The sequence below is a fragment of the Fringilla coelebs genome (genome assembly GCF_963513975.1).
Source record: "Fringilla coelebs genome assembly, chromosome: 9".
Taxonomy (NCBI): Eukaryota; Metazoa; Chordata; class Aves; order Passeriformes; family Fringillidae; genus Fringilla; species Fringilla coelebs.
The window spans coordinates 30,492,601-30,518,475 of record NC_140067.1 but is presented as its reverse complement, the minus strand read 5'-3'; the positions used below and the strand labels follow the sequence as shown (position 1 = coordinate 30,518,475).

At 44.8% G+C, this 25,875-nt stretch overlaps 1 protein-coding gene across 3 annotated transcripts in view; it reads left to right on the top strand.

Moving 5' to 3' along the window:
• NOTCH2 (notch receptor 2) overlaps nt 1-25,875 on the top strand; it is an 89,482-nt gene that overhangs the window by 46,887 nt on the left and 16,720 nt on the right. The window contains exons 9-22 of one of the 3 annotated variants that reach the window (XM_084211164.1): nt 647-760; nt 1,865-1,978; nt 5,198-5,431; nt 5,928-6,038; nt 7,689-7,881; nt 9,900-10,045; nt 10,527-10,646; nt 10,743-10,895; nt 14,305-14,533; nt 17,452-17,653; nt 20,149-20,302; nt 21,203-21,387; nt 22,167-22,299; nt 24,940-25,185. In XM_084211164.1, the coding sequence (XP_084067290.1) occupies nt 647-760; nt 1,865-1,978; nt 5,198-5,431; nt 5,928-6,038; nt 7,689-7,881; nt 9,900-10,045; nt 10,527-10,646; nt 10,743-10,895; nt 14,305-14,533; nt 17,452-17,653; nt 20,149-20,302; nt 21,203-21,387; nt 22,167-22,299; nt 24,940-25,185 (2,334 nt within the window). Of the gene's footprint in view, nt 1-646; nt 761-1,864; nt 1,979-5,197; nt 5,432-5,927; nt 6,039-7,163; nt 7,327-7,688; nt 7,882-9,899; nt 10,046-10,526; nt 10,647-10,742; nt 10,896-14,304; nt 14,534-17,451; nt 17,654-20,148; nt 20,303-21,202; nt 21,388-22,166; nt 22,300-24,939; nt 25,186-25,875 lie in introns of those variants that run through there. The other 2 variants (XM_084211165.1, XR_014616373.1) reach the window with 2 other exon arrangements.

Genomic DNA, 25,875 nt, shown 5'->3' with positions numbered 1-25,875 from the left:
ATTGTGCTTGTAAAATTTGTATGGCCAATGTAACCAATGATCAATGTTAGTCTTGTATTTTGCACTCTGATAGAAAGGGGTGAAAAAAGAAAAGGGTGCAAGTTGCCCAGTTGCACAGACTTATAAAGTATTAAAATCATAAATATAAATAAAGAATTGTGACTCCTGCAGGAGATCAGATGATCCCCTGACAATTACAAGGAGTTTTTATTAATATAGTATTTATTAATATATAATATGTTTTGAAAGGTAGAACAGGAAAGGCTAGTCCCAAGTATTTCACCCTTAATGTTTTTCTTGTACCCTGCCCTTGAGCTAAAACTATCTGTTGTTTGTTTATATACCTTTTACAAAGTAATTAACATAACCCCTTCTCAAGTGGAAGAAACATTAGATGTGAATTCAGCATTGACTTCTGCTGTTGCTGGTTAGGTGAGCATCTTCAGCAACGGTGAAACCTACACAATCAACATCCCTTTTTAGCCTCTGGTGTATATTCTTACCTCATAGTTTCTGTCCAGACTGCAAACTTGCAATGAAACTCTGCTCAGACTTTCAGCACTGGTATAAAAGACGGTTACACTCTCAAGAGCACTTTCTACAGCCTCCAGTCACCTCTTCTTATTTATTTTTATTTTTTTAACAGGTTTTAAAGGAGTTCACTGTGAAGAAGACATTGATGAATGCCTGAGTAATCCCTGTGTGAACAATGGAGTGTGTCTCGATAAAGTCAACCGCTTCCTCTGTGTCTGTCCTCCTGGTGAGTTCTGATTTCTGGAAGCTTTTCCTGCTTCACCCTGCCAAGAGCTGCACAGATGTTGTGGGTGAAATGTTTCTTGTGAGTTTTTGTTGTTAGGGCTGTACCTGTGTGAGTGAGTTGCAATCACTGTTAAATCAGAATAGCTTCACATTGGTTGCAATAATGTTGTGCCTGTAACTGGGTGAGCATTGATAAACACACAGTTGGACACCTCATCTAAAAGGGCAGCTGGCAACACATGCTTGTGTTGTTGTGGAGACTATAGTGAGATTCTCAGCACATTGTAAAGATCAGACCCTCTGCACACTTTTTGTCTTTTTTCTGAGGTTTTTAGGCAGAAGCTGCTTTTGCATCAGTATAGTTTATGGTGCTTGCATGAGGAGTGAGGTGAATTGGGCTCCACTAGAAAAGAAAAAGAGCTGAGCTGAGGGATCAGTGTTAGCTGTAGAGTGAACATCACTTCTTTTCTTCATGGTTTACGAAAAATTTTGAGTTCAGGATTTACATGACAAAAGCCTGCTCTGCAGCCCTTCTTATTGACTGATGGTGTTCAGGCTCTTGCTTTGGTTCCTTCCTCCAAGAAGAATTCCTCGTGGTTTTTTTTCCTCAAACTGTCCAAGGATCTGCATCACCTGACAACACCTGTCAATACTTTAACCATTTCAAGAGCTGTTTTGAAAGTTCCAGTGCTATTTTGTAGCACATTCCATACTGCTGTGGTAATTCCAGTCTGAAGGCTCTAGCCATGCGTGCGCTGTTATTTTGTTTTTAGCCGCTTGCTTTGATCGCCTTAAAGATTTTTATTAGCGGGCTCTCAGCTGTACAGGCAGGCATACTGTCCAGTGGTGGACACCACCTGAGCTCCATCTGCTTTATTTCTCTGGGATTTGGCCATCTCAGCTTTCAAGCTGAGCTGGAGGACAGACCCTTGGGAGGGTGGGTTGGACGGGGAGCGAGTCCCCGCGGGGCGTGCTGTGTGTGCTTCATGATGCCTCTGAAGGCAGATTGGCTGGGCTGGAGGATTTGTTAGAGGTGGTTCCTGACAGTGCAGCTGTCTAGGTGAGCTCCCTGCAGTGACTCCTGGTTTCCATGTGTGCCTTCCAGGGTTCAGTGGGGCCGTGTGCCAGATTGACATAGACGACTGTTCCAGCACGCCGTGTCTCAATGGAGCCAAGTGCATTGACCACCCCAACGGCTACGAGTGCCAGTGTGCCACAGGTGAGTGTGCTCAGAGCCCCTGGGGGGAGAGAGCAGGGAACCCAGGTACATGAAAGGCTGGTCTCAAAGGTGTCACCGTTTTTTCTTTCTTTTCTCTGAAATGCTGCTTGTTCCTTGCAGAGCTTCGTGCACTCCTTTGTGCAGGGAATAGCATTTAAGTAGAGGAAGCCTTTCACTTGTGGCAGTCAAGTTCACAGGTGATGGGAGTTCTGGCCTCCCTCTTTCAGCACCATCTTTTGCTTCCCAGAAGGTGACAGCTTCTTCTGTACTAGCTGTGGAACCCACATATGGGAAAACATCAGTGTGAAGGCTCTTATCTGTGATTTGCCTCCCTCTCTCCCAAGTCAGATTATATCATGTGTACTTCAAAAATAAGAGATGGGCATTCTGATTTCTGTTGCATCAAAAGGCTAAGTTGCATTTTATGTCAGAAATGCAGTAACAGTTGTGGAAGAAATTCCACTTGGAATTTGAGTGGAAATGATTTGAAGTGATTTGTCAGGTACCACACAGAAATTTTGGCTGAACTCAGGTGGTTTTTTAATGCCTGGTGAGTTACATATTCAGAAGCGTCAGGTTTAATGATAGGATTTTCTTATCTTCAGACCTCCAGGGATGATGTAGATAAGTTTGTATCTTCGTTTTTACATCTGGTCAAATAAGAGGGTTCAGAGCTGTTATATTCTAATTCTCAGTAAGGAGCTGCTCTTGGTTGCTTTCAGTTCATGGTCCCTGATGCACTGCTCATGATAGATTCAGGTATGAAATGCCTTGGCTTTAGCTCTTCCATTAGGGAAGGAACTGAACAATTCCTGGAGCTGTATTAGTCCCAGTAATGTGCAGTGAGGTTGGTTAGATTAAGGTGCAACTTTTCTCATTTTGAATCGTTCCAATAATCAAATTATTAAGGCAGATTTGACTTCGCTGCACAGAATGTAGTGGAGATTAGCCTAAAAATAGCCTGGTTTTTCTCACACATGTTCTCCACCACTCCCAAAGTTCCTGAAGAGGCATTGAGTTTGTTGGAAGAAGGAGAATGCAGTAGTTCTGACCAGGAGAGGAATAATTACTGTGGTCAGAATTTTCCTTTTGACTACTTCATTTGGCAAACTAAGCAGACGCTTGCAAAAAGAAGGAAAAGCTCAAATCTTCTCCAAACTTGGAAACTGTTTTAGTCCTTCTCAGGCTTAGGGTGTGCTCTGGTTGCTTTCATTCACTGAGACTGCAGAGCTTATCAGGCCTGGGATGGGTCTGGGTAGGTAGGGGAGGACAATGTGGGGAGCTGTGCCTTAAAAAGCAAGTTCTGAATTTGGCACTGAAACTGCATAAATCCAGACAGAAATTCTGGGTGTCCCACCTGAGGAGGGAAGGCAATTGCTTCCATGAAGGCAAATGATGTCAAGGAGCATCTTCAGGCTGAAAGCAACCAAATGCATGATTCTGAAGCAGCAGTTCTTAGTAAAATCCTTGGTTAAATATTTGACTGAAAAAGGAAGAGGGATGCTGTATTAGGGTTGTTTTCCATCCTGCCTGAAGGATTGTCATATTCTATATTAAAATGGTTTTTTCCTAGTCTGACTCTTGCCTGCAAAGAGAGAAATCATGTTTTGGTGAGGTATGTTCAGTTAAGAGATGCAGAAATATTTCTGATCTCTGAGTGGCTCAGTGGAGCTACAACAGCAGGCGAGGTAATGACTTTTGAATGAACGTGTGCTAAGTATTATATTTAATATTGACAGCCTTCTCTAAGACTGAAATGGGGAATTCTTCCTGGGGGCAGGTCAGTCACTGGACAATAAGTTTGGGTCTGTTCTTGCTCTGCTCCTCCCACGGTGTGAGTGATGTGTTGTTCCCTGAACGGTAACCGCCGGCTGCCGACGTGATTGAAAACTGCAAAATGTTTGCCCAAATGCTGTACAGATAGCTCTATTTACTGCTTGCTTTTTGTCTTTTCTTTCCCTTCTGGCATTATTCCACTTCTCCTTCCCAGTGGTAGATCATGGCTTTTCTTTTCTTGGGTTGTTTCAGGTCTTTCCTCTTTTATTTGTCTCTTCCCTCTTTTTTTTTTCCCCTCTCTGCCACCATTTTTCCCCTTATCAGTTTGTTTTTCCTCCTTCCCTAACATCTTTTTATATCCATCTCTCTAACTAGCTTCCCTTCCCTCTCCCCACCCACTTCCACACCCATTCATCCAAGCATACGTTCGCAGAACTTGGGAATGTTAGCCGTCACCTGGTATGTTTGACCACAGAAATAACCACAAACCTGTATGAAAAATGGGGAGCCTCTTATCCACTTATAATACTCAGGTGAGAACCACTCTTCAGCTGTTGAAATTCCCTGCAGCTTGGTTTGTATCAGTCTCCACTTGGTGTCTTGTTCTGCCCTCCTGATCTTCAGCTGCTGGAAGGCAGCGTGAGCTGTTGCTCCAAAACCTCAGCTCTGAAAACCATTTATTTGAAATTGTCCCAGTCCTGTATAGCTCTGCTCCATCAGGGAGAGCAGGGCTCTTGAGAGGCTTGTGTGCTGCTCTCAGCTCCCTGAACCCTCTAGCCCTCTTTGTGGATAGGTTCTGTCCCTCTCTGTTGCTCAGGATGTTTCCCAGCTGAAGCAGAATGAAACAGGCCAAATCGCTGCTTGTTTCATTGCTCCTGACCAAGAGGTTGCATGCAGCCTTCAATAAATTTGCAGTTGGTGCTTGATTGCAGTTACTGAAAAGTTTCCCAGTGAAGGAGGCAAGAAACTTTGTAATAAGCAGAGCTGCAGAAGCTTTGACCTAAGCCGAGGGAGTTCCCTTGGGAAGGTTTCAGCAACATCTCTGCAGTAATTGCTCCTTTTAACAAGGTCAGCCCCACTCTGTCCCCCTGTTACTGTGCAGAGGAAATAATGGCAGGAGTGTGCCTTCAGACAGTTTACACTGATGCAAGTAAATATTTCTGTTGGAGATTTACATGTCTCCTCTCATGGCTACTGTCCCAAAAAACCTGAAGATGACCACTTTCAGTGCCAGGGTCCTCCGTGCATGCTGCTGTTCTGTAATGCTGTGAACAGTGGAGAGTGTTGTGTTCCAGGGCTGGAAATGCAGTTGAGGTGCCCAGTTACCCTTCGTGCTCTCTGCCACTTTGCTGATTCCTGATACAATTCTTTCTATACCTGCATTATATATTCACTGCAGCATCCTACCAGTGAACTCCTTGCTTACTCATGGCTCTCCCTCAGGTTTTACTGGCCTTCTGTGTGAGGAGAACATCAACAACTGCGACCCTGATCCCTGCCACCACGGGGAATGCCAGGATGGCATAGATTCATACACGTGCATCTGCAACCCTGGCTACATGGGTGCCATCTGCAGCGAGCAGATCGACGAGTGCCACAGCAGCCCTTGCCTCAACCAAGGGCGCTGCATCGACCTGGTCAATGGTTACCAGTGCAACTGCCTGCTGGGCACCTCAGGTATGGAAAACACCTGGGATTCAAGCAGAATTCAAGCATGTAATTATTTCTTTCCTGTGCTCTGGTGTGTGCTAAGTTGAGAGTATCGTTTTCACATTGCTTTGCCATGCTGAGCTTTGGTGTGTTTGTGTGGGTTGCCTGACTTCGCTGGTGCTGCCACTGATCTTGGGAGAACTTGCCTCCTCTTTACCACAAAAAAAAAAAAAAAAAAAATCAGGCCTGCAGAAAAATTAGGCATAGTGTTCAAAATGTTCATTCCTCTGTTGAAATATTTAGTACAAGTTCAGGGTCATATTCAGTCAGTACCCAGGGGCTTGGGTGACATTCCTTGGTGTTGCAGTACTTCTGCATCATCACCTGTTTTGGCTGCCCCCGACGTGACTTTGAAGCAGGTGGGATTCTTAAATAGGCTATTATGTGAAAATAGTTTTGTTGCCTTCTTTGTAAGATTTACCCTTCTTATTCCTCTAACTCTTTATTTTTATTTTTAATCCAGGAATAAACTGTGAGAATAACTTTGACGACTGTGCCAGTAACCCGTGCGTGCGTGGGACCTGTGTCGATGGCATTAATCGCTACAACTGTACCTGTGAGCCTGGATTTACAGGTAAAGTCAGCTACCCAGGGGCTCTCAGCTGTTTGGAAGATGGTTATCTGAGTAGCCAGGGAAGTGTTCTTTGCATACTCGCTGCAAAGGGATTCAGTTGGTGTCTCAGTAAATCCTTCTAATCTTTGGATCTTAGCATCTTACATTACAGTTCTACCGAACAGAAAAATGGCCTAATCTGTGCTGTGAAATGCCATTCTTGTTAGGTAATTAAGGCCAATTCATGGTTCTTGGGTTTATAACAAATAAACCCACGTGACTTTGGTTTATTATTTACAGCCTCTTTCCAGGGACAGAGAGATTGTGGACAATATGGAGAGGTGTTTGATTAGACTCTGCCTAGAGCTTTGACCATGCACAGCATTTCTATTTCTGTGAAATCAAAGCATTAACTTGGTGTTCTCATGAGTTGTTTCCCACTCTGAGGTTTTCCACATCTGAAGTTATTCAGATGAGTAACCTGATTTTTTCAGTACTTCTCTGTCATAGCATGGTCTGTTCTGTTTTCTTTTTAAACTACAAAATTTCTCTGGGACAGTCAAAGTAGGGCTGAAAAAAGAAGTGGTTAGACACCTCTGGACCCATGTTTAGAGCTCTGAGCCAACATCAGGACTATTTCTGATGACTGAAGCACATCTCACCACTGTTTGTAAGGGCATTTGTGTTTTGAGCCACGTAGGGTAATACAAAATAATCATTGTGAGGCAGCTGGTACTGTTTATTACAGCTTTCTCATCACGTTTGTTACTGTTTATCACTGAGTGATTCTAGTTAGAACAGATCTGAAATGCATTAGAGCTTTCATGTGTCTTGTGCTTTTCTCTTGGGGTCTTTCTGAACTCCTGATGCTTCTCCCTTCCTTCCTATGGCTCTGGCATGGTGGAACTCTGTAGTTCCCAGAATAAGATGAGGGATGATGCTGATCACTCGTGCCTACCACTCTCCTAAGTCGCTGGCATTCCATATTTATTATCCTCTTACTGTTACACTGTTAAAATAATTCAGTCATGTGATGCATTGGCGTATTCCAGTCTTTAAGGAACTGGCTTGCATGGGGTCTTGGTACTTTGTCATTTCCTTCTGTTAAAAATGCTTTCAGCTTACTGCATCATTCACTCTGTTTAGCTTTCCAGCCTCACAAGTCCTTTTGGTCACTGCTTCAAGGATCTTGCAGTCGTAATCAGAGGCAGGCAAAACAGGAAACGGTGTTTTTAGAGCCCCTTTTGCGCAATAAACCACAAGAACTGTATTTACTGCAGACATTTGGGCACTATTGCTCGTTCAAAGGGTAGGTACTTCAAAGCAGAGGAGCAGGGCTACGACAAGTGCAGCTCGAGAGGTTTGTTGCAAGCATGATACAGCTGAGTGGTTTTTTGCTTTCCTAATCAATATTAACCGGTGATTTTAGTGGAGATTCTGGAATGGTTTGTAAATACTTGCCGAGTGGAAGTGCTGTTTTCCCGGCACAGCAAAGTGCTGCATCTCTCAGAAACGCTTCTCTTGGCTTGACTTCAAGCACGGAGGCATGTGAGCTCCGCGCTGCTGCCTTGGCTTCCCCGAGCTGTGTCTCGGCGTGTGCTCTCGCAGAGAGGTGCGCAGCGAGCTGTGTGTGAAGCAGCTCGGCTCAGGAAGTGTTGTTTCCCCCTCCAGGCCCCCGGTGCAACGTGGACATCGACGAGTGCGCCTCCAGCCCCTGCCGCAACGGGGGCACGTGCATCAACGAGGTGAACGGCTTCCGCTGCGTCTGCCCCGAGGGCTTCCACCACCCGCACTGCCAGCCCCAGGCCGACGGCTGCCTCAGCAGCCCCTGCCTGCACGGCAACTGCACGCACACCGCCACCGGGTGAGCGCCTCCCCGCTGCCTCCTGCCTCCTGGGTCGTTCTCTCGCTCTGCCCACGCTGCCAGCTCCCCGTTTTTCTTTAACTGCTCAGAGTAGGGTCCCGGTTTATCTGTGACATTATCACAGTAAGGTGCAGAGCTTCATTCACCAGCTGCTGTTTCAACGTAGGTTTTTCTGTCCTGCCTCGTGTTGTTTGCTGGTTTTGTGTGGGCAAGTGGTGCTGCCACCATCTAGAGGGAGGGTTTGGTGATTCTAGTGTGTTGTGCTGTTGTGGGTCCCAGGACGAGGTGAGAGATGAGAATTTGACTCCCAAGTTCTCAGAAGGCTGATATATTATATTATATTATATTATATTATATTATATTATATTATATTATATTATATTATATTATATTATATTATATTATATTATATTATATTATATTATATTATATTATATTATATTATATTATATTATATTATATTATATTATAGTATATTATATTATAGTATATTATAGTATAGTATCGTATATTTTTATAGTATAGTATCGTATAGTATAGTATCGTATAGTATAGTATATGAAAATGATATACTAAAACTAAAGAAAGAGAAAGGAGACATCAGGAGGCTACACAAGAATGAATAATAAAAACTCATGACTGACCAGAGAGTCCGACACGGCTGGACTGGGATTGGTCGTTCATTAAAAACAATTCACATGGAACCAATCAAAGATGCCCCTGTTGGTGAGCAACTTCCAGAGCACATTCCAAGCAAGCAGATCATTATTGTTTGCATTTCTTTTCTGAGGCTTCTCAGCTTCTCAGGAGAAAAATCCTGGCAAAGGGACTTTTCAGAAAATGTCATGGTGACACTAGTGAGCTGAGTGAATGCAATTAAAATAAAGAAATGGTTCCAAATTAAACCTTTGGGGAGCAGCAGCAATCTATTCCATCAAAACCTACAGCATTGAGCATGTCTTTATTGGCTAGTGCTGTTCTTCCTAACCAAACGCTGTATCAAGGAACAGGCTGACAACTCTTGCTCTAGGGATGGATATTTCACCCAGGACACTTTGTCCACTGCTGAGATTTTGTCAGCTTTACTCATATTGTTGCATGACTGAGAAAAGAAAGAAAAATTCTCTCTGGATCTTCCAATGCAGGAAGACCAAATGCTGATTTTGGGAGCCCTAAATCAGAGTTCTTTTTGGTAATGGTAAGTCTGGGGTTGTTTTGTTTGTGAAAGTTCTCAGCTATACATGGAATATCCTCCCAGACGTGTGCTGTATCCTGGGAAGTATTGTCAGCACTTGGGCAAGGAAGTGATGTGCTGCTGCAGGTAGCTCTGTAGGGCAGGACGCAGCACTTTCCCTGGAGCTGGCAGGAAAGCTGCTTTTGTTGCTAATTCGGCCTCTTGGAAAGCTTGGACAACAGATTTTTGTTCATCTTGTCTGTCATCTGTCACTTTGCACTTGTTCAGCTCGCTCTGTGCCAGGTGGGAGCAGCTGTGTTGGCAGGGCAGGGGCAGAGGCCAGTGTGTGCTGTGTGCCTGAGTCACCAAGTCCTTGCTCCTACATCATGTGGGTGGGGTGTGCTCTCCTGCAGATTTTGAAACGTGATGGAGAAGATTGCTCCTGCTCCCAGCCAGCTGTTTGCATTTGAAACCACTACTTGGTGTTAAATCAGTCTAGTTATCTTTGGAACCTATTGTTCCCCTCCACTTCTTTTTTTCCAATCTTTTTTTGTTTTTTGTTTCTGTCTTTGTTTGAATGTGTTGAGATGGTCTTATCAAAGCAGAAACGTATTGCTGGTTGACTGAACACTTTGTGAAAACTGTAATGAGGGAAGTGTGGTTTTAAGGGAGGGTTTATTTTCAGTATTTTCAAAACTATACTGCTGGGGTAAGCAATCTAAAGTTACTTAGGGCTCTTCTCAAGAGAGTTCTTTTGGTTTTCTCTCCAAAATTAATCTGCAGGAGAAACTGGTAGAGGAGTTACTTCAAAATGTCCTAAATTAATGCTGATTTGCCTTTCAAGGTACAAGTGTGTCTGCGACCCAGGCTGGATAGGAGATTACTGTTCAACAGAGGGGAATGAATGTAAATCAAACCCATGCCAGAATGGAGGAACGTGTGAGGATCTGTTGAATGGATACAGATGTACCTGTAGGAAGGGATTCAAAGGTGAAAATTTGTTATCTTTTCCCTTTTTACTTCATTGCACCTTTAGGGTAATTTCTTTTCATCAAACTTTGTGGAAATAGTAATCAAGATGGGAAATGCCATGGCTCTATGAAGTTAAATTAGTCGGTTCCTGTAGACATGATACAGTAATAGAATACTTGGCAAGGGCTTGTCTAAGCCTTGCTTGGAATCATTAAAAAATGTCCTGTTGGGAGCTTACCTTAATTTTCTTTGTAAATGATGAAATTTACATAAATGCCCTGGAATTTGGACGGGCATTAAACTCAAAGTGATCCTGGCTGCTTCTGCACTGAGCCCATGAGGAGTGCTGTGCTCTCCCTTTCCTTCTGCTGAGATTTCCCAAAGCCTGGCAGTGCAGTGTGGGATAACCCTGTGAGTTACAACCTCTTTGTTCATTCTTCCACGGAGCACCAAGCTCTTAGCGGCACATTCTTCAGCTTTTTCCCATTCTGTTCTCCAGGTGTGAACTGCCAGCTGGTGGTTTCTCCTTGTTCCCCTAATCCTTGTGAGAACTCGGGAATCTGCCAAGAATCTCCCGACTCTGAGGGCTACACCTGCCAGTGTGCCCCTGGCTGGGAAGGTAAGCTGGGTGGGGAGCGCGCTGAGCGGCGCTGGCTCTGAGCCTGCTGCTCCTTGCTGTGGGAAGGGTCTCACCCTTGCCCTCTGCACCTTTCAGGGGAGAGATGCACGCTGGATATTGATGAGTGCCTCTCCAAGCCCTGCAAGAACCACGCCCTGTGCCACAACATCCAGGGCAGTTACCTGTGCGAGTGCCGGCCCGGCTTCACCGGCGGCGACTGCGACAGCAACATCGACGACTGCCTGGCAAGTGGGTATCAGCACCTTGCTCTGTGTTCCCCACCATTCCCCAAAAATCAATTTGCTGACTGCTCTTTGACAGATTCAGAAGGGTCTTTGATGATCTCTTGCCAGAAAGGGAAAAAAAAAACCCCAAACTTCAGCTCTGGAATGCTTGAGGCAGTCAAAACCCATCGTTTTGATGGACCGCGGCATCCTAGCTGATGGCAGCTGTTGTTCCCAGGTCCTTGACTTGAAAAGGCCCTTAGAGTTTACATACTTTAATAGGAAGCACTGTTAAATGCAAAATTATATTTGCCTGAAATTTTAATCCATCAAGGTAAAGTGCCACTGCAGGGCTTACCTGTATTTCAACGTTCAGTTTGATGGAGGCGTGGTGGGAATCTGGGCCATGGCAGTCCTTCCTGAAGTGTCTGACATTAATATTCTGGGAAGAATAGTCTGACATTAATATTCTGGGTCCTGCTGCAGTTCCAGTTAATCCATATCTGAAAACAAATTAAGCAGCAGGAAGGCCCTCTGCTCTGGAGTAGGTATCACTTGGAGGAGGGGAAGCCATACACTGATGAGTACTGGAACAGCTCAAATGGCAAAAAAACAAGTATCAATTTCATGTCCTTGACACTGCTGTTTATAAGGGAAACCAAATACATAGTAGCTTCTTTTTATTACTGGGCATATTTTATATCATCATCAGATAAAATCAGAGTCTCCTGAGAAATGTCACGTGTTTAAAAGTTCATCTGTTACTATTTGAAAAGTGCTTTATCAAACCTTGGAGGAGTTCACAATGCTGTAATTCTTAGATTGGCCAAGTCTCTAAAAATACCCAACCAAGTTAACAGAAAAACCCAAACCAACTACCCCAAAACAAAACAAAAAAAACTGATCCCCTGTTTTTTACTGTCAGCTTAAAACCAAAATGGAGTTTTGAAGACTTTAGGTGTGAACTTAGCAAATTGTGTTTTGCATTGGAAAAAAAATGTAAATTCATGACTGCTGTAGAGAAGGATCCAAATAAGTGTATTAGCAAAAGTTACTGTGGGAGCCCCCAGAGCAGCACTCGAAGAACTTCTGAGGTGTTTGGCTCAGGCTGAGCTTTTAATTCCTCCTTTCTGAGCAGACAGGTACAGTACAAAAAGTGTCACGGTGCAGCGACCCAGAGCTTTGCTTACTGAAGCCAAACAAAATCATTGCCTGTCCTGTTAGTTTTTGTGTGGGTGCCTGAAGATAAAAACGTTCTCCAAGTGTTCATCTTTCCCTCTGGAACAGCTGGGACATCTCTCCCTCCTCCTGAGCGCTCTGAGAGCTGTGGGATTCACCCCAGTGTTGTCTTAGGCAGCACACCCATGAGGCTGAAGAAGCATTTCACATTGCTGCCACAGCTGATTTCATTTAGCATAACAAAAACCTTCCATGCCTTGAGCCAAATGTCTTTAATCTGTGAGGCAAACAAACCCTCCAACAACAGGAACTTATTGAAAAGCTGATACCCGAGTCTCCTTCTTCTGTCAGTAAATGTGTGGCACAGGGAATTAATGCACAGCTTTTGGCTTCACTCATACATGGCTGACTGCCACAGACACAACATTTTATAGCTGCCAGGGGTCTTGCTTTGAATGTGCTTTTTCTCTGCAGTAGTCAAATGACCTTTAAATGGATGCAGGTGTGTCTCATAATACAAATTCTTAACATGTGAGCATATTTCTCAGTCAATAAATGAGCTTTAATTACCTTTCACATTTCTTTTCTTCATTTCCCAGTCAACAGAATTAGCTTATGATACTTATCATAAACTGCAAATTTTTGGTGGAGTCTATTTGCGTTTTCCAGTTCATTTTTGGTAGTATTTAAAGATAGTCCTAAATCCAAAAAAAAGCTCAGTAACCTCTTTTTCAACCCCCTTGCTTTTCTCCCTTTTTCCTCCCCCCTCCCAATTTCCCTCTCTGCCTTCATATATTAGGCTTTTGCTCTGTGGAATGCAGAGTAGAAAAGGAATCTGGCTTCAGGAATGTGGGTCTTAAATCCAAAAGTGGAAGGAGAAAAACAGGAAAAAAATTACTGAAGGGCAGAAATCTTTCAGGCAGATTGGTACTTGTGGAAGCAGGAGGAGTACAGTAGTAGGAGGTGGCTTAGACCAAAAAACAGCGGTGTGCAAGTAGCAAGAGCATGGCAGGGATAAGGAAAATACCAAGAAATGCAATGATTGAGGAGAATCCTTGGTGGTGTGGGAGTTTGTGAGCTTTTCTGGCAGCCTTCCCCCAGCCAGTCTGTGGTGCTGGGAGAAATGTCAAGCACTCAGTAGTGCTTAAGTGCTCATATATGTGCTAATATACACATCCAGGTTTGATTTGACTGCACTGCTTTCATGCTGAAAATTAAGCACACAAGTTCTCTGTTGCTTTAAGAGAGAATGTGCAGAGTTCCCTGATGAAGAAAACTTGGTAAGGGAGAAGAAACAGTTGCTGCTCTGTTTTTATTGTATCAGCAGGCATCTGTCACAAAAGCAGCATTTGAATTTTAAACCAAGAGGCTTTGGGTTTTGGTTGAACAAATTCCAGCAGAGAAACCCTTAGGCCCTGGAGGCTGGCCTTGATCCACACCTCCTTGTAAATTTTTAGTTGATAATGCTTTGCAGTTACCTGTTCCATAAAGTGGCTGAGGAAAACCTGTCAGCACTCTGTCTCACTCTGGGCCATGTGGCCCCTTTTTTTTCCCTAGAAACAGCTGCTCTAGGCCTGGCCCTTCACCATTCTCAGGTTTTGGTGCTGCTGAAATGGCTCTTGAGGTATTAAAGAATCTCTTTTTTCCCAGCCCTGTGACCAGAGGAGAAGTCGAGGTTCCTCGGCTCTGGTTTTCAGGGTTGTTTATTTTCTCTTATCTGTTCCATTCTTTCTCTGCCCTGCTGACATCTGTCCAGCAGGTCGGGTTGTGGCACAGTCCCTGCCCTTGGGGTGCTGTTGGCTTTTTATACTAAGAACTACCTGTACTTTATTTACAATAGTTTTCCAATACCTGTCACCTCTGTCAGACAGTCTGTCTCTACTCTAAACCAATCCAGAAGCGTCACCATCCCAGCAAAAGGTGGAGGACAGGAAGAAGGAGAAGAAGGACAGGACACGCCCAGATTCCTCCATCTTGCCTCTTGAACCCCCATTCTAAATCCCCAAAATTCTACTTTTTCACCCTGTGACAAATTCACTATCATTCCACTCAAACTCTTGTGGCTTGTAACTCTTCACACAGAGTTGGTAATTGTTCCCATGGGCTAAAATCAAAGGCACAGGTGTCTTTGACTCCGTGCCAAGTTCTCTGTGTCCCCTGCCAGGGTCTCAAGCCATGCAGGACAGTCAGAGGGATGTCCTGGGTTCTGACACACTGTCACTCATTCTAACACTCCTGTGGTGCGTCTGTCCTAGATCCCTGCCAGAACGGAGCCTCGTGCGTGGATGGGATAAACTCCTTCTCCTGCATCTGCCTGCCTGGATTTCACGGGGACAAGTGTCAGACAGACACCAACGAGTGTCTGAGTGAGCCCTGCAGGAACGGGGGCACCTGCACCCACTACGTCAACAGCTACACCTGCCGCTGCCCGCCGGGCTTCGAGGGCACCAACTGCGAGAGCAACATCGACGAGTGCACGGACAGGTGAGGCTCCTGCGCCTGCCCCTCCTGCCCCAGCCAGCCTCCCGGGCTCTCTGTGCTCCAGATGGCCCCCAGGTGTTGGAAAGTCTCTTTTTTCCCAGCCCTGAGATTGAAGGAGCAGTCAGGGTTCCTCAGCTCTGCTTCTCAAGGTTGTTTATTTTCTCTTACCTGTTCCATTCTTTCTCTGACCTGCTGAGGTCTGTCCAGCAGGTCGGGTTGTGGCACAGTCCCTGCCCTTGGGGTGCTGTTGGCTTTTTATACTAAAAACTACATGTACTTTATTTACAATGATTTTCCAATACCTGTCACCTATGTCAGACAGTCTGTCTCTATTCTAAACCAATCCAGAAGTGTCACCATCACCCTGAAGATGGAGGCTAAGTAGAAGAAAGAGGAAGGACAAGGCATGCCCAAATCCCTCCATCTTGGCTGCTGAACCCCCATTCTAAAAACCCCAAAATTCTACTTTTTCACCCTCTGACAAATTAACTATCATTCCACTCAAACTCTTGTGGCTTGTAACTCTTCACACAGACTTGGTAATTGTTCCCATGGGCTAAAATCAAAGGCACAGGTGTCTTTGACTCCGTGCCAAGGTCTCTGAGCCCCCTGACAGGGTCTCAAATCATCCAGGGCAGCCAGAGGGATGTCCTGGGTTCCAACACCAGTCCTGCTCAGGAGCAGCTTCTAACCAGGGCAATTCTCCTTTCCTGCCATTTGTCACATGCATGTTTGTGATTCTAGCAAGGAAAACTGGCTTAGCTGAAACACATTGCCTGGTCCTCAGTTTCTTCTAACAGTCTTCCATCACTTCCATTACAGCATAAATATGATAGTGTTTAACAAAAGTTAAAACAGGGATGATAGCTTACTGAAATATAACAAATTCTTATGTTTATAAGACCACTATCACATAGGGGAGGGGAAATAATTGGTCATGAATTGGTTACTCTCTTGAGAAATACAAAAGCTGCAAAAATAAATTAGTCCTGAGTTGTTGACAACAAATAATATGAAGAAGAAACCAAGAGAAACACTAAATCCTCTAAATTCTGTATTGGAAAGATTTAGTCACTGGAGATCTTTTAATGCTCTCAAAAAAAAAAAGGATGTGATTTAGCAGTGTCGAGATAAAACTGAGGTCCTTCTAAAGGGGGAGGTGTGGAACTGAGTTAAAATGCTCAACAGCTGGTCCTCATATAAATGGTTCATGTGGTAGCTTTAAGAGCTCTTTGAGAGTTAAACATGTGATTCCATCATCTCCCTGCATATTTATTTTAAGCTTCGTTAGGATTGATGTAAGTAACTTCAGATTCTCAAATGGGAAAAAATTCTGACAATTTCTTTAAAACTTGCAATAGCTAAAAAATAATTAAAGTAGTCCGTGCTAGTCTAGTTACCAGAATGCAAAACTCTTGGTTTTCTCAAGTATTTTCTGCACAAATAGAAAAGATCTTTCCTGCCTTTCATAAAATTGCATTTGAGGAGGAGGTATTTTAATATCTTCTTCTTAAGAGCAGGATTGTGTCACTGATGAGGGCGTGTTTAATTTGCAGAACAGTTGTTGAATTGAATGGAGTATGCTGGGTGTTTTAGCAGAACTCCTGGCTCTTCCTTGAGGTTCATCCTGTTTTTGTTTTTTGTTATCAGTCAGGACAGGAACCAGTCTTGCAGGTATGAATTAAGGATGTAGCAATTTTCAACGCTCTGCCAAGCTAAACCAGTCACACCTTCTCGACCAAAATTACTGAGCTGTGCTGAAGAGCGCTGTGGTGGTTGGCTGATTTGAATTTGGGTCAGATGATTCTTCCTTGTGTTGTGTGAGAAGCTGCCTGTGAGAGAGTGCCCTCTCCTTTTGGTACCTGGTTTCAGTGAAACACACCAGGGCATTGGCAGCTCCTCTGTCTCCCCTGCTTTGCTGTGAGGGGAAATGGCACTTTGCTCTCCCTCTGGAACAGAATTCAGCCCCCAAGGCAGAGGAGCTTCTCTGATGAGCAGTTTAGTGTTTGATGAGTGGGTTAACGCTGGCATCTCTGCCCAGTCGCAATTCCAATATCCAAAATTTGCTTCCCTGCACTGGGAGTCCAGGGAGGTGAGTCAGGGGCTCCTCTGCTGGAAATACCCTTTGACAGGGTAGCAGGCATCAATTTGGTTTGTGTACTTTATCAAACTGATTATCTCACGTCTGATCTAGCATTATTCTCAGAGGAGCAGGAGTTCCTTTACAAGGAAAACTGAGTCAATTTGGCATGAGTCAATTCCCCAAACTTTCCCAGTCCCTTCTCCCCAGGACACCTAATCTGGCAGAATTTCATATGATCAGAAGATTGGGGGGGAGGGGGATAATTCCTTTGATCTGAATTCTGCCAGGGCATGTATGAGTAGTTTTACAAATCAGGACTTAGGATTCTCATGAGAAGAGAAGGAAGGGATTTAGCAATACCAATACTTTCACATAATTTCAGTGAAGAACATGCTTGTGTTTTGCATGTTGTATGAACTTTTTCCTTGAGAAACCATACCCCGGATTCCTTTGAAGATTTTTTTTTTTTTAAAAGGCAAATTGTTTTGTTTCTCATAATTTGTAATACAATTGCAATTTGTAATAAAATGCATCAGTTTGAGCAAGCCACATGAGGGTGGTGTTTGTGGTCACATTGAAGCTGGGAAGATTTCATTAAATTAGTTGCATCCATCACTAATGACTCATTAAAACCCTGCTTTACCTTCTTGGTCTGCTGAGGTAAAGGTGAGCTGGAATTCCCTAGGATTGCTGTTTTCTGCTTCAGCCAGAAGGTAGCAGCGATGAAAACATCCTGTTATCTGCTTTTCCCCCTCATTTCAGTCATGTTTACGTTCCTTTTTGTCTGTCAGCTAATTGCATGTGGTCTCAGCTTACCTTTCTTGCTCCTCCCTTGCAGCTCCTGCTTCAATGGAGGCACTTGTGTGGATGGCATCAATTCCTTCACCTGCCAGTGCCCCCTGGGCTTCACGGGCCCCTTCTGCCTGACCGAGATCAACGAGTGTGACTCCCACCCCTGCCTCAACAGGGGCACCTGTGTGGACAGCCTGGGCACCTACAGGTGCATCTGTCCCTTGGGCTACACTGGCAAGAACTGCAAGGTGGGTGACTTCTGGGGGCGTTGTGGTTTGAGCTGTCCAGCAGCACAGGTGGGAGAGGGGAGAGGTGCCGAACGTGGCTGAGCTCCTGTTCCTTCAGTCCTGCTCGGCCTCTTAGGTGCCTCTGTTCAAAACTGGAAATCATAGAATGGACTGGAAGAAACCTTAAAGATCATCTAGTTCCATCCCCTGTCTATTTGCAAGGAGGAGAAGAGTGGTTATTGATGAGAACAGGTGTCACTGGAACTTTCTAGATGAGTTTTCTTGAATGAAAACCAGCTGTTCCCATGGAAAACATCTCCATTTCATTCAAAGCATAAAATTGTCCAGATTGAAGACCGAGTCCTGTATTAAACAAAACAAAACGACTAAACAAACCAGCAGACAAGCAGAAAACAAAACCAGAATATCAGTATGATTAGCAGGATTTAGATTTACCTGGTCCATTTTTAACTGGGAGGTAAATTTTAATCAGGGTTGATTGCAAATTTTTTTCATGAAAAGCCAGAAAATGTTTTGGGGCAGTAAATGACGTGCCTGTCCTATTCACAACCTCAATAAAAATCTCCAGCCTTACTTGCACACTGAAGTTCAGGCAGTTTCCAGTTTTCCACAGGAGCTGCAAACCCTGCATGCTGTAAATGACTGACTAGTGCCTATTAAAAACTCCTAACTTGGCATGGCACAGTGGAAACAGAGTGATGTTTTTCAAATCTGAATTCTTTTTGAGTCTGTTCTTATCAAAACAGCAAGAATGATTGGAGACTATTTCTGCTTTTGGAATGGTAAACTCTGTATTGGCTTCCTTTACCAGCAGGCTTGAGTGCTGCCATTTAAAAAATAAATAAATAAAAAAGGGTAATTTCTTAAATTGCTGGAAAACACTACAATTTGGTAAGAATTTTGCAGCTCTCTTTCGTGCCAGCATGTCTTTGTAAAGCAGGGAGTGTTGGAAAGAAGCATTTTAGTGGCAGTGGGGGAGGTGCTTTTTCAGAATGATGTTGCTAGACATTAAATTGTCAGGTCTGCTTCTAGGTATTGCTAATGGAGGAAGTGAATGCAGAGTAATGAAGTGATAGAAAAAAAAGCAAGCCCTCTGCTCCCCTCATTATGCATTCTGGGCACACCACTTAAACCTCATTGGGAGAATTAGCATTGAGAGGGATCCTGAAGTACTGTGAAGTTCAGTAGTTCCTCTTCTGTTATGTTTGCTTTGTTTTTACTGGAGAAAGGGATTAATGTTCCTTTCCCCAAATTAAATGCTGTGGGTTCTCAGAAGGTCTGCTTTATGTTCAGAGAAGCCTGATTGTAATGTATTACCCATTTCATACAAGGAAGCAGAACTTTCTAAATTCGGATAAGTACTACTCAAAGCTGTATTGGGGAGATTTATAGATTACAGCTACACTGTGGTTCTTGTCTTAGTGGTAAACTGGCTTGACCTAATTAGCAAAGCTAAATAAGCAGGACAAAGTCAGACAATGATTCATAAGTTTTAGAATTTGCATGTAAAACAGTCAGCTACTCATTACAAATGCAGAAGCAAGAGGCTCGGTGTTTTTTCTTCTTCACGCTCAACTACATGTGATAAAACTTAATTCCAAGTTTCCTTTTGGTTGCCTGTGAAAGCACAGATTTTTTTTTTTTTTTTTTACTTTAATCTTTGTGAGGAGACAGTTTGCATCTGAAAAGCAGAACTTTCTGCAATTGAAATTGCATTTTACAGCCAAAATTCTGTGCTACTCACTTTAAAAACCTCAGCCCTTCCTCAAGTCAGCTTGAAATCAATCAAATAGCTGTATTAATTTGAGGATGAAATGCTTGAAAAGGAAATTATGGTTAGTGGCTGGTTCATATTACGTCAGACAGTTATTTTGGGTCTTCACTTTCATATGATGATTTACTGAGTTTTAGACTCTTTGTTTCTATATGAGAAATCAAGAAAAGCAATATACCTTGGCCCATCTTCAGTTCATAAAACTGTTGTGGGGTTTCAGCTGAATCTTGGAAGACACAAAAAGTCAGAGAGACCACAGTGCAGCAAGTGGGGCCAAAAGGAGGTGTGGTGAGCTAATGATAGAAAGGAGAAGTATGGATCAAAGTGTGGAACACATCTGTCACCCTCAGAAAGCACTGAAGATGGGGAGAGTTAGGGAGAATAGCTGGATGCCTCTGGCTGCCATGGAGCTAGAAAGCTAGTCTGAGATCAAACCCAATTTTCTCAGACTGAGCCAGTCAAAGATCCAACTTCACGGTGAGGTGTGAGGACTGTGAAATAATGCTGCCACCTGGGGTTTGTTCCTGTGTTCCCTTGCACTTTCCCAGGCACATGAGACTGTCAGCAGTACCTGGCTCAGCTTGGGAAGGACTGTCCTGCTCTCTGCAGTGCCCCGGGGAGCCCGCATTGCAGAGCTCCCTTTCCTTGCAGTTTGAACTTGTTCTCTGAGCGCTGTTCCTCCTGCCTGTGCCGTGTTTCACGTGGCTTGTTTGCCCTGCAGTCTCTGGTGGATCTGTGCAGCAAGTCCCCCTGCAAGAACAAGGGCACCTGCGTGCAGACTCTGGCCCAGACGCGCTGCGTGTGCCCGCCCGGCTGGACCGGCGCCTACTGCGACGTGCCCAGCGTCTCCTGCCAGGTGGCAGCTTCACAGAGAGGTAAATCAGCATCCTCTGGGCTTCAGCATCCCTCTGCCCAGGCACCCCCTTCCCCCCTGTACCTGTGTGCAGCCCAGAGAGCTTTGCCTCTAGCTGGTCACTTCTCAAGTGAAAATACTCGTGTGTTTGGGAGTCGAGGCTTCCTTGGTTCTTCCCGTCACAAAAATACCAGAAAGGAAGAATTAAATGCTTCACGGGGTCTCAGTTGCAGTAGTGCTGTTTTGCATGGACTGCCTTTTGGAAAATGCATCAGCTCTTCATGCTAAACCCCAGGAAGGCTGAACCCCAGGTTTCTGCTAAGCCCCAGGCAGGCTGGGGGTCAAGGCCATGTCCTTCTGCAAGAAAGGCATCTTGGAACTCATTATAAGTATTTTTGCAGAGGGTACTGGTTACTGAGTGCACTATTTAGCCTTATAGGTTATACCATGGCCTCTCAAAGTAGTAATTTTCTACTTCAGATGATGTATATGTAAAAGATTTGGTTTTAAGTGAATTTTGTCTGGCAACATGGCTTGTAGCCCAGGCAGATGGACACTGTCATGCCCCTTTTGTCCAGGAAATTCAGACAAGCAGATTCAGTGTCAAAGGAGAAAGGGGGATATTCTAGGTACAAACACTGAACCTCTATAGAGCAGCAGTAGTAGCTCAGATATGTATTCACCAGCCAGTGCTAAAGTAAGACAGCAGCACAAATACTTCATGCCAGTGTTGAATCCGGTGATCCAAAGAGGACAGAGCAGTGAGGCAGTTTTGGTTCTGATCCCCTGTAATTTAAGGAGTAACTCTTCAACTTGGAAGTTGCAGCTCTTTGATTTGTTGGGCTTACCCATATCCATCCCTGTCTGAGCCACCAGCCCTGGTGTTCTGTGTGTTTGCTCACTGGGTTTAACTCTGCTTCAGGAGTCCCCGTGGACCAGCTGTGCCAGCACTCTGGGCACTGCCTCAACGTGGGGAACAGCCACCACTGCCAGTGCCAGGTGGGCTACACGGGCAGCTACTGCGAGGTGCAGCTGGACGAGTGTGACTCCAGCCCCTGCCAGAACGGAGCCACCTGCCGGGACCACCTGGGCGGATACCAGTGCGAGGTACGGGGCAGGGCACGGGGCAACAAAGGCACCAGGACACATCAGGAACACCTGCAAATGGTGCAGGGCCTTCAGATAGGGGGTAAAAGCAGCCTGCACCTGGAAGGAGCTTTTAATTTGGCTGTAGCCAAAGCAGTGCTCCTGAGAGGTTTTGAAGAGTGAATGAAGAGGTGTGGTTGGAAGGAGTTGTGGTTGATGAGCGTTTGAACTCTTTCTGTCATTGGAGAGGGGGTTCTTATCTGGAAAGGGTGTTTGCCTGAGGTGTGGTTTATATTAAAATATTTGTAAAATGTGTTAAAGGAATACTGTCCTTTCCCTGTTGGATGGGCAAAGTATCCCTTGCCTCCCAGGGTGGGAAACGCTTTCCATTGCTTTCTGTTTCCTAACACTGATGCAGAGAGCAGTGTAGGCCATGAGACTGTTGTATGTCAACCTCCTTAAGCTTTTTGGAATGGTAGAACACCTCGGAGGGAAAGGATGAGTTTGATGTAAACCTTAATCCAAAACTGCCAGGCGAGTTTTGGTGCTGGAGGGTCTCAGGATTTGATCTGCTGTGTTTTGCAGCAATCTAATCGCTTCAATTCGAATCTGCAGTGCCCTGTTCCGTGTCACACGGTCGGGTTTTGTGCTTAGCTGCTGGCTGTGCACTCTTTGAGATGCCTTGCAGTGGTTCAGCTGCAGAGGCAGTCCTGCTGAGCCCCACCGAGGGCTGCCCTGCCGCTGTTGGCATTCCTGAGCTGTCTGCTGGCAGGCATTGACGCTTCCTTCTGTGCCCGCAGTGTGTGCCCGGCTACCAGGGGGTCAACTGCGAGTACGAGGTGGATGAGTGCCAGTTCCAGCCCTGCCAGAACGGAGGGACCTGCATCGACCTGGTCAATCACTTCAAGTGCTCCTGCCCACCAGGAACCCGGGGTAGGAAGCTCAGCAATTGAGTGAATGTTGCAAGGGGGAATTTTCCTCTCCGGACGCTGGTTTCGCCAGACACGGTTTAAAGGGAATGCGTTCTGTTCTTTGAAGAATGTTCCCAAAGTACACTGGATCCCTTGGGATACATATTTTTCTCTTTAAAAATAAATGCTGCTTTTTTTTCCCCTCCCTTTTAATTTTTTTTCTTTTAAAGGAATAGGTCGTGGCAGTGTCCCTTGGGAATGTAGAGCCATCTCTGGCAATGTGGATGCATGAGATTGCTGTTAAGGTCTCTCCCAAACCTGTCTGTTTAGATACAGTAAATCCAAGGTTTCTTTTTTGGCTAAGGTGCTATGAAATAAGTAGGAAACTTTCTTAGCTCTTGCATAACTTCCAGTGTCCTATACTTGCTTAAATTTTTGCCCTTCATTGTCCTCTGTCCTAGAGTCTTTTGTGGAACAGAAGCTGAGTGACTCTAGGCTACCCTAAACTATTTCAGCATATTTGAGCTGTTTTATTAAAAGCTCCTTTGGGGGGAAAAAAGTTGAAAAAGAAAAAAAAAAGAAGAAAAAAAAAGTAGTCCACAGTTTATATCAGTAGTTTTCAGTAAGCATGATTCCACAGGCTGTTTACTGTCAGGTTTCTTAAAACCTAGCCTTCCCTTTTATTTCTGAGCTATGAACCTGGCTTCTACCTTTGAAAATATTCAGAATTTACATTTTAACCCATCAGTAAATGCTTTCTCCCTTTATGTTCTTTTTTATGTTTATTTCTCAAGTCAGTTAAAAGTTTTACATTGCTCTGAACTTTTTCTTTCTGAAGTGTGTCATCTCAATGTTGGCAGAATCTTCAGATGTCAGATGGAACTAAATTCTTGTTTCATAAAGCAAATTTAAGTACAATTATAAAATAATATATTTGCCTCTTGCCCATACATATCACCAGTTCATTCACTTTAGTGTGGCTCTCCCCACTCTGGATAAGTTCTTATTTCATTGTAAATCGTTGCACTACCAATTCTTCATGTACTGTTCTTAATATTATTCTTCAATTTAAAAAAAAAAATAAAAAGGGCAAAAAAAGTGCAATAAAGCAAAAGCAGCAACAAACCTGCTTTTTAGGTCTCTGCATCCAAGAGTGTATTTAGGTACCAGTACTTGCATTGTCAGAATTTCTGTATCCCACTAAATCCTCCACCATCCTTTGAGAGGTTCTGAGTGTACTGCTTTTAATCCTTCAGTCTTTCTTTGTTGAGATTAATTACTTTCTGTGACAGTTTTGTTGGGTTTGGGTTATTTTAGGGGTTTCTGGGTGGGTTTTTTGTTGTTGTGTTTGTTTGGGTTTTTTTAATTGTTTTTTTGTTTGTTTGTTGTTTTGTTTTTTGGTGTTTTTTTTTTTTTTTTTGTAAATGAAAGGAATTGGAGGAGACTTAATACAGTTATTTAGGATAGTAAAACTTAGCTTTTGTCCCTGGCCCAGTTTGTAATTAGTACTTTACTGATGCCAGTATAAGCATCCCCCATGTTTAGGTGAAGGATTTTACTTGCTCTGGGTGGAACAACAGCAATAAACTTGCTCAGCTTCCCCTCTCTGCCCTTGTGCAGTGAAAGCAGAACCAGCACCTTGTCCCTTGAAAGGAAATCCCACAGGGAGGAGAAGAAATTGCCCTCCCTGTAAGTCAGGCTGGAGGAATCAGTGCTTTATCACAGCTGCTTGTTTTGTTGGTGTGCTGTTGCCTGTTTAATGCTGTTGCTGCAAATGCTCTTTGCCCAGTTCCAGGGCAGCCTGGTGGCTGTCAAGGCCAGCACGGGGCTCCCGGGCTCTGCTCAGTCTCAGGGCTAAATCAAGTGCATCTTTTTTGGGCATGGTTTGGTTCTGTGTTTTTAATTATGCCCCTAAATTAAGTCAAGTATGAAAGCTGCCGAATACCAGGACAGCTTAGCACTGAGGACTGCCTGGATGTAAAACACATGTCCCCTAAGCCTGCTCTGAAGCTGGCTGTCTGCAGAGGGTGTGGAATGTGTTAAACTGGCATCTTCACCTGCTTATTGCAGGGACCGTGTGGGGCATGGCCTTAAAACTTGATGAGCAGTGCAGGTGATGCCTGGGGAGCTACTAGAACAGAGGCTGGGTAGAGTGGAAGGAATAAAGTAGGGATTTATTAAAGGAAAAAAGTAGGGATTTATTAAAGGAATAAAGCAGGGATTTATTAAAGGCCTTCACAGGATCCACCTTGGGCAGCACAAGAGCCCAGCCTGGGCTACACCCAAGATGGACCCTGGGTCACGAGTTTTCACTTTAATAAGTGAAAACTTTCACAAAACTTTTATAAGTTTTGGTCCATTTCCATCTTGGGGTTAATTGTCCAATTCCAGCTCCAGGTGATGCAGTCCCACCCTCCCAGTTTGCTCTCCTCAATTTGATGTTGTTTGCACTTTTTGGGCCTGAAGCTGCAGTGGTGCCCTTGGTTCTGGGGCTGGAAAAGGATTGCTCTGTGTGACTGAGCTGTGAGGAGAGCTTGCTGACACTTAATAAGAAGTTCAGAGTTGTAATCTAATGCAGTGCAGGATGTCAAGGCAAACCTAAGGCGTCCCAGGGCAGGCAGCCGTGGCACCGTGTCCCCAAGCTGTCCCTCTTTCCCGGCAGGCCGGCTCTGCGAGGAGAACGTGGACGACTGCGTCTCGGACTCGGGGGCTCCGCGCTGCTTCAACGGGGGGCAGTGCCTCGACCAGATCGGGGGGTTCAGCTGCCTGTGTCCCCAGGGCTTCGCGGGGGAGCGCTGCGAGGGCGACATCAACGAGTGCCTGTCCAACCCCTGCAGCCCGCGCGGCAGCCTGGACTGCGTGCAGCTCACCAACGACTACCGCTGCGTCTGCCGCAGCGCCTTCACCGGTGGGTGCTCCTGGCCACGCTTCTGGGGCCATGGCTCCTGCAGTAATTACAGTACAGCCTTGTCTGGCCCTTGCTGCTTGACCAAAGGTGGCAGCTGGGGTGATTTCAGCTCAGGGACACCTCTGGCTATGCTGGATGCTGCAGCTGGGCACATAGAGACCAGCCAGACATCAGAGCTCAGGGTTACCTTGATGGAGAGGTGAAGGAAAAGGAGTCGGTTCTGATGAAGGGTTTTGATTCCTGCCCACAGCAACAGCTCCAACAGAGCTCCCTACTGCATGGTGGGCTTGCCTCTTAACCCGGGGTGGGGGGAACCAAGGACCACCAGCCAGGGGCAGGGCGGGCAGGTCTCAGATGAAAGGGACACCTGGATGGGCCGATGGCCTCCAGGGATGCAGAGCATCTTTTGAACTCTGCCAATCACTCAATGCTCCTCTGGAATTTCTGGGTTGCTAGTGACCAGCAGGAGTCAGGGTTGGGGAAAGGAGAGGTGATTGGCACCTGGGGAAGGACAGGGATGATTGAGGCAAGCCATCAGTGTCTTGAGAAATGGTGGATCTGTCCCTTCCTGGCAGGGCTATTATCTACCTACTTCTCTTCACAGCGTCTGATTGTTTCCCTACAGCATGTTTCAGTTTTTAAACTGGTCTTTCTTTTAAAACTTCTTAAATTTCTTTTAAAACTTCTTAA